At 45.6% G+C, this 13,291-nt stretch overlaps 1 protein-coding gene across 1 annotated transcript in view; it reads left to right on the top strand.

Annotated features, from left to right (window-relative positions):
- Positions 1–12,744: 12,744 nt before the first annotated feature.
- The window catches only part of LOC144104152 (uncharacterized), a 35,113-nt gene continuing 34,566 nt past the window's right edge, over positions 12,745–13,291 (top strand). Inside the window, exons 1-2 of the mRNA XM_077636994.1 lie at positions 12,745–12,859; positions 12,989–13,129. Coding sequence (XP_077493120.1) covers positions 13,048–13,129 — 82 coding nt within the window. The 5' untranslated portion in view covers positions 12,745–12,859; positions 12,989–13,047. The remainder of the gene's footprint in view (positions 12,860–12,988; positions 13,130–13,291) is intronic.

Genomic DNA, 13,291 nt, shown 5'->3' on the forward strand with positions numbered 1-13,291 from the left:
TACTTTTTCTCTTACCGCTAACTCTTTACTGGGCTTCTTTTTTGCTAGTTTCTTCAGTTATTTCGTTAAGTCTGTTAATTCGAGACATTACGATCCTGCCTGCGCTCGTTACAGCGCACCACTGCGAGCACACCCACATCCTCCACGATGCCAGCGTGAGCCCAAGGTATGAACTCTACCTCGTTTTTAGTCACACCATTGGTGATTTTCTATGTCCACTTCCGCTTCTCTCGTTGAAGGAATGAGGTATTCATGATTCCTAAATTATTTTTCTCTGCAACCTCTATTAATAACTCGGCCTTGTTGCTCCTAGAACTTATGCCATAGTCGCCTAGTGCCTAGTCTCCATACTGCTTCTTTCCTAGCTTGGCATTGAATTGACCGATACAAAGTAAAGTGTTCTTACTTTCCTCTTTGCCGATTCTATGTCCTCATCGAAGCTTTTGACGATTTGGTCATCGTGGCTGAACGTAGGCGCGTCAACCTGCACCACCTTAAGTTTGTACCTCTTATTAAGCCTAATTATGAAGACTGCCACCTTATCGTCAATACGATAGAATTCCTGTATGCTGCCAGTTATATCCCTATTTATGCAGAATCCCACAAATAGTTCTCGTCAGTCTGATAATCCACGATAGTATAGTACGTGCCCATCCCTTAGCACCCTATTCGCCTGATCTGTCTCCTAACCGTACTAAGCCCCTATGACACATAATTTAATACGCGCTAGTTCCTCGAAAAGTACTGCTAGACTAGCCTTACTAGAAAAGGTTCCAACGTTAAACGTTGCCAGGTTCAGCTTCCATTGGAGTCCTGTCTGCCTGTCCTGAGCCAGAGATGTTAAGCACCTTCCGCTGCATCACACGTGTGACCGCCGCCTTCGTAAGTTGCTCCGCAGGCGCTGGGGGCTGAGGGCCAGCTGTTACTTGCTTTAATCATATTGGAGGTTGTCGCCAGGTGCTACATCAGGGTGGCCGAATTTTGTTCTGATGTGGGAGTGCATTGTCGGTTCTGGACACCGAGATCAGGCCGCACCAGAGGCCTGGTGGAAAAATCCGTGGAAAAGTGCGCGGTACCAGGATAAGAAGCCCGGTCGTCTTGAACGCGAGCCAACCGCTCCACCTCTACGCCATCGAATAAAAAAAAACCCTGTAGCGGAATCAAGAGGAGCTCAAATTTTTCTGGTCGGCAGATGAGGCTTACCTTGGCTACATCTTCCTGTACTACCATTACGGCTTTTTGTAGTGCTCCTTTGATTTGGGCATCCAATCCTTGAGCAAAGTCCATTGTGCTGCCTTCCACGTATTGGCCAGGAACCTCATTCCACCCGCAGAGCTGAGCTTATGATCTTAGAGAGAGAGAGAGACTCTTTAATGAAGAAACAGAGAATTTAGCCGGCGTTTCAATATCGCTGGCATGCTACTCTGCGTAGGGAGGGGAATTTGGGAGATAAAGACTGAAGGAGAGCAGCGTGGAAGAGGTGAAAAAAAACGAAGATAAAATGCAGCCATGAAATGGGTACTAAGGATGCAGTGGCCAGTATTGATGTAACCTATGGAATGATGGAGTGCATAGTCCGACGAATGGGCTGACGAAGTTCACTGCAAGAAGAATGCATGAAGGTAACCTGCAAGTGAATTTAGAGCTTATCGAGATGTCCAATGTCTTTTAAATTTGTAAAAAGAAAGTTCATTGCAAGTCTCTGTTGCCTGAAGCAGGCTAAGGGGCCTAAAACTTTGTCCATTGTTAGGGGCACTGGGCAGAGCTTCTGCATGCAATGTTCATAGTACGCACGCTCGTTAGCATACGCAGGGCACTCAAGCAGTATATGTTCCACAGTTTCTATCGAAGCACAGTTGCCACAATGCGGACTGTTCATTTGTCCAAAACGGTATCGCAGGCCATTTGTATATGCAGCATTCAGACGAAGTTGGTGATAAAGTGTTTCGAGTTGTCGAGGAATTCTGGGTGAGAGTCTTGATCTAAGATGTGGGTCGATTGAGTGAAGAAATTGGTACTGATGTGTCGGCAAACTCCAAAGCCGATACGTTTCTTCGTACGCAAAACTTTTAGCCATTTGGGACGCATCAGATTTCGTGAGAAAACTTCGAATGTATCTCTGATGTTGATGGCCCTTACGGGCCGCTTCATCCGCTTTTTCATTAGCCATAATGCCACAGTGAGCAGGTACCCACTGAAATGTTATGCAGTGGCCTGCGGCAATAGCTAAATGATGGATATACCCAATGTACATGGAAACTGGCTGGTGATTCGTTTTCTTCAGCAGGTTGGCCAGTATCTGCAGAGATGCTTTTGAATCGGTGAGGATAACCCAACGGCCGGCGGTTCGGCGCAGGATGTATGAAACAGCTTCCTTAATGCCGTGAAGCTCAGCTGTTGTAGAGGAGGTCCTCCGCTGTAGCCGGTAAGAAAGGGCATGGCCTGCTGAGGGCACATAAAGGCCACAAGAAGAAGTTTCTTTAGTAGTTGAACCATCGGTGATGATATGGGTGTGCTGCGTATATTCTTCGATTAAGTAGGCGAGAATAGCTTGCAGAAGTGCTGCCTGTGGCATGCGGCTCTTTGCATTCACACCTGGAACAGACTTCTTCACTTTTAGAGGAGAGAGTGTCCATGGAGGAAAGGCCAGAGGTAGTAGTTTCTGAGACTGATTAATAGTAGGAAGGGGCAGGAGCTGCACTGCCTGGCCAAAGCTAGAGTTGCTGTGAGTTAGGTGGACACGGTGTAGGAAGTGCTTCTTCCCTTGCAGGACATGGCGGAGATGGGTACGCATAGTTTCCTGGGCGGCAATTACCTCTAGCGGGAGACATCCTGCCTCCGCTACTCTTCCTGATGCAGAGGAACCCTTTGGGAGGCCAAGACATATTCGCAGGCAGTTGTTTTGTGCGACATTGAGAGTCTTATTGCTTGATGTAGATAATCGTTGAAGCACTGGTAGACAGTAGCACAAGGTTCCTTCAACGTTGGCTTTTTCAAGCAGAAGCATTGATCGGCCGTTGCTACCCCACCTTGTTCCCGCCATGAACCTGAACACTTGCGATGCTGCAGTAATCCTCGCACGGAGTTTTTTGATCTGAGGTGACCATGACAGATTATAGTCGATTACAACACCCAGGAATCGCTGAGATCGTACATATGGCAGCGATCGTCCGCCTAGGAGCAGCGGATATCGGGTCATCGTTTTTCTTGTAAACGCCATTGCAACACTCTTTTCTGGCGAGAGACGAAGACCTCTGGAAGCCAGGTACATCGAAATGTGCATAGTGCTCTCTGAAGACGTTGCTGGGTAATATAGCGCGAACGTGACGCGGTCCAGATGCAGATATCATCAGCATAAATTGTTATGCGGACCCCTCGCGGAAGGTGTCTTCTTTTGTGAATAAGGACAATATTGAACAGGAGGAGAACGACAAATTTTTATTGCCACTCCAAACGGTCCAACACGCTTTATGATCTTAGCCGCGCACTCAGGACACCGAGGCAATGAGGAATCGGTTTATTAAGCCCGAAGGTCCAGAAACGGGGCACAGGGCGAACTCACTGGGCCTTTTCCGAAGGAGTGTGTGTGTACCTTCACTCACCGCATCTCGATTTCTCGCTCCAAAAGTCAAATAGCCCCGCTCTTCCCTCACAACCAGCAAACGACAACTAAGGCCCCGTCTGCAAACGTGGTCCATACCTATCCTCTCCATCCTTTCCCACTACCGACCTGTCGCACCTTCCTGCCCTCTGTGAAATGCACCGAATGCAGGCCTCCACCCCTATCGTTCTGTTCTGTCTGGCTTCTCTCCCCGGCGAGCCGGCGCAACTCCAAGCCTGGGGAGACTGGCAGATCTCACTGCGCTCCATGGACCCAAAAAGCCTAAATATCGCTGTCCGGCGGCCTGATAGCGTTATGGACATATAGTCGCGAACACCTGAGTGTGGTGGGGTTGTGGGGTCCAGGGTTCCTGGGAGTCCCGAATTCTTTTGCTATCAAGTTTTTTGGATTCGCCTCAAGTCTGAAATTAATTTGCGAATTGCATAGAAAAGGAACCAGCGAAAATAAGACAAGAACAAAGGAGGCACACACCACAACGCTGGATTTACAACTGATTTATTGCGATGAAGAATCGCTCATCTTAAAAGAATTTCCTGCCTGCACACCCACCCTTCAGACAATACACTTCGCGCACCACATGATGACATGCCTACTGTAACGATAAAAACTTGTACTTCTTTTCAGTGATAATCACAGACGGCTCACTGACGCATTTCTGCTTATTCTTTCTGATCATGAATGCCTCCAATAGCTCACGCTCACGTTTAGATTTTCCCCGCCTGATAATGCTGGCAATGTGAAAACTAGGAGAACATTTGCAGTCCTTTACATGTAAGGCTAGATTGCTGCCTGTGCCTGTGCCCAAAGTTGTGCGATGTTGCCTCAGGCGCTCATTCAAGCATGCTCCAGTTTGGTCTATGTAGATTTTCCCGCATGACAATGGGATTGAATACACAACGCCCACTGCGCATGTGGTGAACATAGTCTGGTGTTTCGTGTTGCAAACACCAGTTCTGCGCATTTCTGCAAAAGTTTGGGCGCACAAACCGGACAGTTTGCAAGGAGCAGAAAATGCCATAGTGACACCAAACTTCTGAGCCACTTTTTTCAGACCATGTGAAGTCTTGTGGAAGTAAGACATGACTTCCAACTTTCTTGTTGGCACTTCTACTGGCCTGGCATCCTTTGAAGATAACTTCAGTTTTTTCCCCAAGGATTCCGCCACCGCCAGCAAAACCGAGGGAGGAAACCCAGAACATTGTAGCCGTTCAACCTGCTCCGCCGGACTTTGCTGCATCACATGAGGGCAACTCTTCTTTAAGGCATTCAAAAAACATAAGTTTGCAATGCTGCGCTTCACTAACTTAGAATGGGCCGAATCATACGGCAACAGTGCCTTCTTAGACCTGGGCGCATATTTCCAACACACGTGTTGATTGGGTAAAAAAAGTCAATTCTAAATCGAGGAACCTAATGGTCTTGTCAGAAGGAATCTCATGCGTAAAAACCAAGTTCTTAGAACAAGTCCTAAAAATATTTAAAATCTGGTTTGCCACAAGGGTAAACTGGTCAGTTTCAGTTCAGTTCAAAATTACTAAAAAATCAACATATCTAAAAACCCTTACAACACGCGTGTCGTTTAGAGATCTTTGTAGCATCGAGTCAAATTTTGCTAAAAAAATGTTGCACAGCACCGGCGCAACACAGGAGCCGATACAGATTCCATGTTTTTGCACAACATACTCATCTTCATGCGGTGCTATCGTAGAATTAAAGTACACTTTTAAATGTTCGAGGAAGGATTCTAAAGTGATGCCACACTTATTCTGGAAGGTAATTGTCCCAGACCTTTCAATGAATTCGCGCACAGCAATAAAAGGTTCGTCATGGGGCACAGAATAAAACAAGTCCACAATGTACACCGAGAAGGCTGTATTAGCGTCGGGGAAACCGCGATTGAGGCACTCCATCAGGCTCATTGAACCCTGCACAACAAAAGGATCCGCAGGCACCAGGCCCTCGAAGGAACACTGTAGGTAGTTTGAAAGCACTTTTTGCCATGAACCTTCTTCCGTGACGATCTCCCTGAAAGGGTTGTCAGGCTTATGTGTCTGCTGTGAAAAACACACGCAGGGAGTCTTGCTGGCATTTACGAACTAGCTTCTCAATGCTGCCCAAATTCAACCTATTGAGAAGCCTTAAGGCCAACGCCTTGGCCTTGCGCGGTTTTACTTGTGCCTTTTTGAAGTTCTTTTCTATAGCTTCGGCCGCTTTCGTCTTAAAAAGGGAAGAGGGAAGCACCGCGAACCCACCTTCCTTGTCAGCTTGAAGGAGACTGAGGCCTTCTTGTTAGAGCGCTGTCACATGGACTGAAGTGCGGAATCCCACCATTAGAAGTCTGCCAGCTTTTCGGACCTCTGCAACCTTCTACAGGACACTGGAAGCGTGTATGCAAAATCTTGAAATCGGAGCTCTACCGGCAGGTCCGACACTTGAGGGAATGGATGCGACTTATGTGCCTTCGTCTCGCTTCACTACTCACTGAAGCCTACTGGAATGACTTTCGGCGATTTCTGCCCAGGAAAAGGATACAAAAAGCAACTGGTACAGCTGTCACGTACCTGGGCGAAGCCTCTCTTCCCTCAGTTTTCGACGACATCCTGAAGCGCGGACCTAAGTTCTCCCTTGAACTAAGGTCCCGCAAGCACGAGCTTCTGGCAGTGGTTCACAGAGTGGCTGACAAGGCCCCTTTTGAGGAGAAAGCTCGTTGCGTCTCAGAGGGTGTTGACTGTCTCATGAGAACCTGGACGGGCCGACGTCAACCAAGCAGGGATCTGCGCCCTTTGGTCGCCCACTTCCAACAAGAAGGCCTCAGTCTCCTTCAAGCTGACAAGGAAGGTGGGTTCGCGGTGCTTCCCTCTTTCCTTTTTAAGACCAAAGCGGCCGAAGCTATAGAAAAGAACTTCAAAAAGGTACAAGTAAAACCGCGCAAGGCCAAGGCGTTGGCCTTATGGCTTCTCAATAGGTTGAATTTGGGCAGCATTGAGAAGCAAGTTCGTAAACGCCAGCAAGACTCCCTGCGTGTGTTCTTCACAGCAAAGACACATAAGCCTGACAACCCTTTCAGGGCGATCGTCACGGAAGAAGGTTCATGGCAAAAAGTGCTTTCAAAATACCTACAGTGTTCCTTCGAGGGCCTGGTGCCTGCGGATCCTTTTGTTGTGCAGGGTTCAATGAGCCTGGTGGAGTGCCTCAATCGCGGTTTCCCCGACGCTAATGCAGCCTTCTCGGTGGACATTGTGGACTTGTTTTATTCTGTGCCCCATGACGAACTTTTTATTGCTGTGCGCGAATTCATTTTAGAATCCTTCCTCGAACTTTTAAAAGTGTACTTGAATTCTACTATAGCACAGCATGAAGATGAGTATGTTGTGCAAAAACATGGAATCTGTATCGGCTCCTGTGTTGCGCCGGTGCTGTGCAACATTTTTTTAGCAAAATTTGACTCGATGCTACAAAGATCTCTAAACGACACACGTGTTGTAAGGGTTTTTAGATATGTTGACGATTTTTTAGTAATTTTTAACTTAACCGAAACTGACCAGTTTACCCTTGTGGCAGACCAGATTTTAAATATTTTTAGCACGTGTTCTAAGAACTTGGTGTTTACGCATGAGATTCCTTCTGACAAGACCATTAGGTTCCTGGATTTAGAATTGACTTTTTTACCCAATCAACGCGTGTGCTGGAAATATGCGCCCAGGTCTAAGAAGGCACTGTTGCCGTATGATTCGGCCCATTCTAAGTTAGTGAAGCGCAGCATTGCAAACTTATGTTTTTTGAATGCCTTAAAGAAGAGTTGCCCTCATGTGATGCAGCAAAGTCTGGCGGAGCAGGTTGAACGGCTACAATGTTCTGGGTTTCCTCCCTCGGTTTTGCTGGTGGTGGCGGAATCCTTGGGGAAAAAACTGAAGTTATCTTCAGAGGATGCCAGGCCAGTAGAAGTGCCAACAAGAAAGTTGGAAGTCATGCCTTACTTCCACAAGACTTCACATGGTCTGAAAAAAGTGCCTCAGAAGTTTGGTGTCACTATGGCATTTTCTGCTCCTTGCAAACTGTCCGGTTTGTGCGCCCAAACTTTTGCAGAAATGCGCAGAACTGGTGTTTGCAACACGAAACACCAGACTATGTTCACCACATGCGCAGTGGACGTGGTGTATTCAATCCCATTGTCATGCGGGAAAATCTACATAGGCCAAACTGGAGCATGCTTGAATGAGCGCCTGAGGCAACATCGCACAACTTTGGGCACAGGCGCAGGCAGCAATCTAGCCTTACATGTAAAGGACTGCAAATGTTCTCCTAGTTTTCACATTGCCAGCATTATCGGGCGGGGGAAATTTAAACGTGAGCGTGAGCTATTGGAGGCATTCATGTTCAGAAAGAATAAGCAGAAATGCGTCAGTGAGCCGTCTGTGATTATCACTGAAAAAAAGTACAAGTTTTTATCGTTATAGTAGGCATGTCATCATGTGGTGCGCGAAGTGTATTGTCTGTAGGGTGGGTGCGCAGGCAGGAAATTTTTTAAAAATGAGCGATTCTTCATCGCAATAAATCAGTTGTAAGTCCAGGGTTGTGGTGTGTGCCTCCTTTGTTCTTGTCTTGCGTCTATTTTCTCTGGTTCCTTTTCTATGCAATATGAACCAACTAGCCCAGCAGTTTGCACTCCTAATTTGCGAATCATTGCAGCTTGCCGATAAGAATAGTTTTATTGACTTTGTACTTTGGGCAAGAGGAAGGCAAGGCGCAGTAATTCTCTCATTGCTGGGTGGATGTCTCAACCATGCCATGGGGAAGGGATGTAGGTGGGAGTGGAGCCAAAGAAGATATAAAATACAATGACCGGTAGTGGAGGCCTCCTGAAAAATAGCAGTCGGCACTGAAGAATACTTACTTGCTTTGAAAGCTAAATGACTGATTTATTAATTTATATTTTCTTTCCTTTCTATTGACGCACATTGTTGCATGCAGTCGTAAGGCAACGCATACACTGGTTGACCTTTATTCGCCAAGAAGCAATGGCGCTTTGTGGCATGTGGGTTGCGTGCTGGCCTCGCATTCCGACAGTGCTTGCTTCTGTTCCACGCACCTCTGGAAGAAATTTTTTTTTGCTGATGAAATCATTGGAGGTGCTGTGTGTCACTCTTACTCGAGTCCAGAACCTGCGTTTTCTTTGCTCATGAGCCGTACCAGCCTTTCGCCTTAAAACTTCAACCACCTGGGGATCTTCAATGCGCAGCCACATCGCACAGCATGCGGGTGCCTTTTTGAGTTTCCCCTCTATCGAAACGAAGCCACCACTGTCGAGTTTCAGCCCGGATCCTCCGGACCAATATCTGAGCGCCCTAACAACTGAGCCATCGCTGAGGGTTAGCATTTACATGAAGATGCTCTTTGAGCGAGCGTAAACCACATTAGATAGACGGGAACACCTGTAAGTGAAATGTAGAAAATATGGTGAATCACCAGCGGTTCAGGGCAGTGCTCGTCACGGCTGAAGCGAAAAATGTGGAACTTGGCGCCATATGCTTTAAAGGTTCAAAGCAGTACAGCTTGGCAATTCAAAAGGCATTTTTTCCAAATGAATTGGAGGTTGCGTAATTAATAATGATATATAACGAACACTAAACCAAAAACTTATCATGCCATCTGAAGCACAAATACTTCAGTAAAGTTCATAAAACAACTATGTAGAAACATCACACGCGGCGTTGTGCAGGTATCCAAGTCGCTGGAGGCAGTGCTTGACTCCGCTAAGGCAATTGTTTGAATCCAAAAGAAACTTTTTACCTTTCCGATCCGAGTTAGTCCGTATACCAATGAAAAATATTTGCTTAAAAATCACATCAGACACTGGGATGTTAAATGAAACCCTGAATTAAAATGTGATTAGCTACGAGCCATGCTTACTTCTAAAGGTCACAAGAGCTATGTTGGCTCCATGTGTTGCCGGAAAATGTGCGCAGCGTACACTGAAACACCATGCTCCAGCGGTCTATGTGAGTGGACCATTGAACTCCCATCCAAGCTTTTTGTTATCAGGAGGCTCCTTAGCGTTATCATGAACTCCGAAACCCCTTGCTTTCCTAGGCGTGTTTGATGCTTGCCGCTTATCGCACCGTCAGCGCTCTCATCGCTGTTTCCGCCCAATATCCCACTCCAGAGCAGACTTCGCTCACGGCCTGTTCAACGAAACCCACTCTCAAGGCTCGTGTCAGCTGTTGTCAAGTGTCCATTTGTCAGCCGCTTATTCACCCTGCACTGAATCAGCTTGACGCAATTGCGCAGATGCCCGAAATACTATTTCTCCGATTTTTTCTCGATGAAAGCGGCATACTTAGGTTTTGCTAGTTATGCTGCATGAGCATCTCTGCGCTTGTTTGGCTCCCGTTTTGGTTTCAAGTCTTTCCTTCCTTGTTACATTATCTTGAGTCCATTGGCAATCCAATTTATACCGAGTGTCAAAGATCATTTGAAGCAAAGGTTAAAAATACATTATCAGAGACAGGCGAGTGAAACCAGTTGAATATTGGTGACAGTCATCTTGCGCACCACAAGGAGTTTTTGTTCCACAAATAATTAACAGTTTAATTATCTTTAATTATCTAAATTAAAGAATATTGTCTTTAGACAAGTGATTGCAGTCAAAGAATTCTAGAGCAGCTTCAGAAACCATCACTCCGTCATTTACGTTAGGGAAAACCTCAACCCTCACGCGTATCTTTTTTCTCGCCCCAAAGAAATACGCGAAGTACAAAAATAAACAACGTGACTAACGCATTTTCGCGCCGCGATCATGCTGCTCCCAAGCGTGGTTTGAGCAAACGAAATCACCTACAGCCTTGACTCGACGGCCTCGCCCCAGCGACAGGCCGATATGTTGGCGGCGGCAGCTAGCACCGTCATGTGTGCCAACTGGCTGACGCAGACGAGAAACCACCGCCAACATATCGGCCTGTCGCTGGGGCGAGGCCGTCGAGTCAAGGCTGTAGGTGATTTCGTTTGCTCAAACCACGCTTGAGAGCAGGACGATTGTGGCGCGCGAATGCGTTAGTCGCGTGGTTTATTTTTGTACTTCGCAGGCTTTATTTGGAGCTGGAAAAAAAGACATGCGTGAAGGTTTCCTTATCATAAATCATGGAATGAGGGTTTCCGAAGGTACTCTAGAACTCTTCAAATGCAATTTGTTGTCTAGAGTAAATATTTATTCATTTGAATAATAAAACCTAAATAACGATTAACTGCGAAACAAAAATTTCCTGTGGTGCGCAAGATGGCTTTCACCAATATGCAACTGGTTTCACTCGCCTCTCTAATAATTTACTTTTTAACCTCCGGCTCAAGTTAGCCGGGACACCAGGTATATTAAGACCACGCATCTTTGACATGATGACGTTATCATTGTTTTTAATATTTATCGTTCCCCCCCTGTTTGTTCTGTACTATTTATTGTTTACTGTGATTATGACTGAGCATTTTCATCCAGAGGATTTTAGATTTTAAATTAGCATTCATAAAATTTGCATTAAACTAACTGTATTATTCTTTTATTTTAAATGGTAAAATGCTTCCTAAATAGAAGATCTTTCAGAATGTTGCGTGTTTGAATTTTTTTTAGAAAGCGGTGATTGTTTATTAACTCTTCCACATTTAGTAATATACAAAGGTTCAAATACAACAAGCCCACAGGAGATCATGCGTTGTGTTCGGACAAATCTGCGCTAGCACTAAAGGTTGCACATTTCGTTCTAAAATTTAGTCTTTCCATTATGCCTGTGCGTATAATTTGGGTTTCGCCTCTTTGTTCCACTGCTGCATGGGCTCTGGTGTATGGAGGTTCCGTCAACGCTTTCGGTGTTGACAGCCATCAATCTGGCAGTATAACCTTGGAATTTAAAATTAGGAATGAAAACTTTATCAATTATTTTAGCTAACTAGTAATATCATTGTTGTTCCATATGAGGTACGTAACGTCGGCTCCGTTGCATAATTCAGCTCAACACACCGCACCGGAGTATATCTCAGAGTGACTGAAATAAAATCTTTAAGGACTAAAGCAAACCACACTGTGGAAATAGCAGCATTACTAAATATTACGCTGTAAGCAACTGACGCCGCGGTGGCTAAGTGGTTATGGTGCTCGGCTGCTGACTCGAAAGACGCTCGTACGAGCGCAACCGGGGCGGTCGCATTTCGAAGAAAGCGAAATCCTCGAGGCCAATGTACAGTGCGATATGAGTGAAAGTTAACCAACCTCACGGGGTAGAAATTACAGGAGCCCTCGACTACGGCATTCCTTATGCTCTGAGTCGCTTTGAGATCTTATACCCCATAAACTTACACTGCTAATAAGGAGCTGCCAGCGTACCTGAAACATCAACGTTAAGTTGCAAACAAGAATGCATTCTTAGGTATTTTTCGTTGGCATATTGTACGCATTCTTACCAACTGCTTTCTCTCGCGGTATGCAATGAATCGGGAAGTTGAGAATCCAAAATCTGTATGGGTGGTTTGCGCGGTCGATGATAAAGTCATTTGGAAGTCATCTAGGAAAAGAAGTTAAGAAACATCGAAAAGTCTTAAATTTAGTCTTTCATTGATTGATGTTTGTTTCACACTTCGATGTGTTACGAAGACCAAGGAGAAAGCCGTTTATTGTTCAACTGCGTGAACAATATAATCGATTAAAGTTTCAAATCCCGCCTATACGTTTTTCGATAAATAATTAACTGCGGCAATAGCTGCGCATGTTGACATATTGTTGCCATAGTCTTGTGAGAAACAGGAAGACTTTGTTCACAGGAATTAAGCATGCGAAGTTATTATAGGTACGCCACGTACTGTTCTCAAAATATAATTGATGATAGGTAGACACAACCATATGGATTCTCTTGTAGCATCAGCTGTGAAGCGAATGTCGCAAAGGTCCGCTAGAGGGTTTTTGACGCGGCCTGCTTTTGTGGCTTTCAGGGAGATACGATTGAATGTTATGGACGATTCAGGAGTTTCTGTTTGTCGACGAAGCGAAGCACTGATTTTTGCTTCCTGTAGATTGGAGCCCTTCAGGTGAGTGAGAAAAGGGGCGGTGCCCTTTGCTCCCCAAGAGGTTATATCTAGTACGAGGAAGGGAAGGTCGCTGTACTTATAAGAGGGTACGTGCGGCAAGTTGCTTTATCACACACTGGAACCGAGGACGACCTGTTCTTTTTGGTCTTCGCTACAAGTAGAAAGTAAACCGTAAGTCATTTTTTACGCCACTGATTTTCTTGAGTTCCATAAGTTTTTTCATTATTCGCGAATTAAGTGAGTGTATCACTGCTTGCAAGGGTTTTGCTGTATAAACGGCTCTTTTTATTGCTCTTTCAGGTGGTTTGTTTGGTCTGAACGACAAATAAGTCAAGGCGGTAACTGGGCGCTTTTCAACAATGACGCCTCCTTTTGGGTTGGCAAAGCTTTCGTTTACTTTTTTGATGGTCGTATGCCCAAGCTTGCGTCCTTCAGCTCAAGGTAAACTGTCTGAGATAGGGCAACATTGTAGTGGTCTTAGTAAAACACGTTGCGGGGCTAGTTGGTTATGCATATTCTTTCGTTAAAATTTAAGCAGCGCTAACTATTAGGACGAATACACAGAAGACATGACAGGACGGGCGCTGGTCCTGTCATGGTCTG

Source organism: Amblyomma americanum, chromosome 9, assembly GCF_052857255.1.
Source record: "Amblyomma americanum isolate KBUSLIRL-KWMA chromosome 9, ASM5285725v1, whole genome shotgun sequence".
NCBI lineage: Eukaryota > Metazoa > Arthropoda > Arachnida > Ixodida > Ixodidae > Amblyomma > Amblyomma americanum.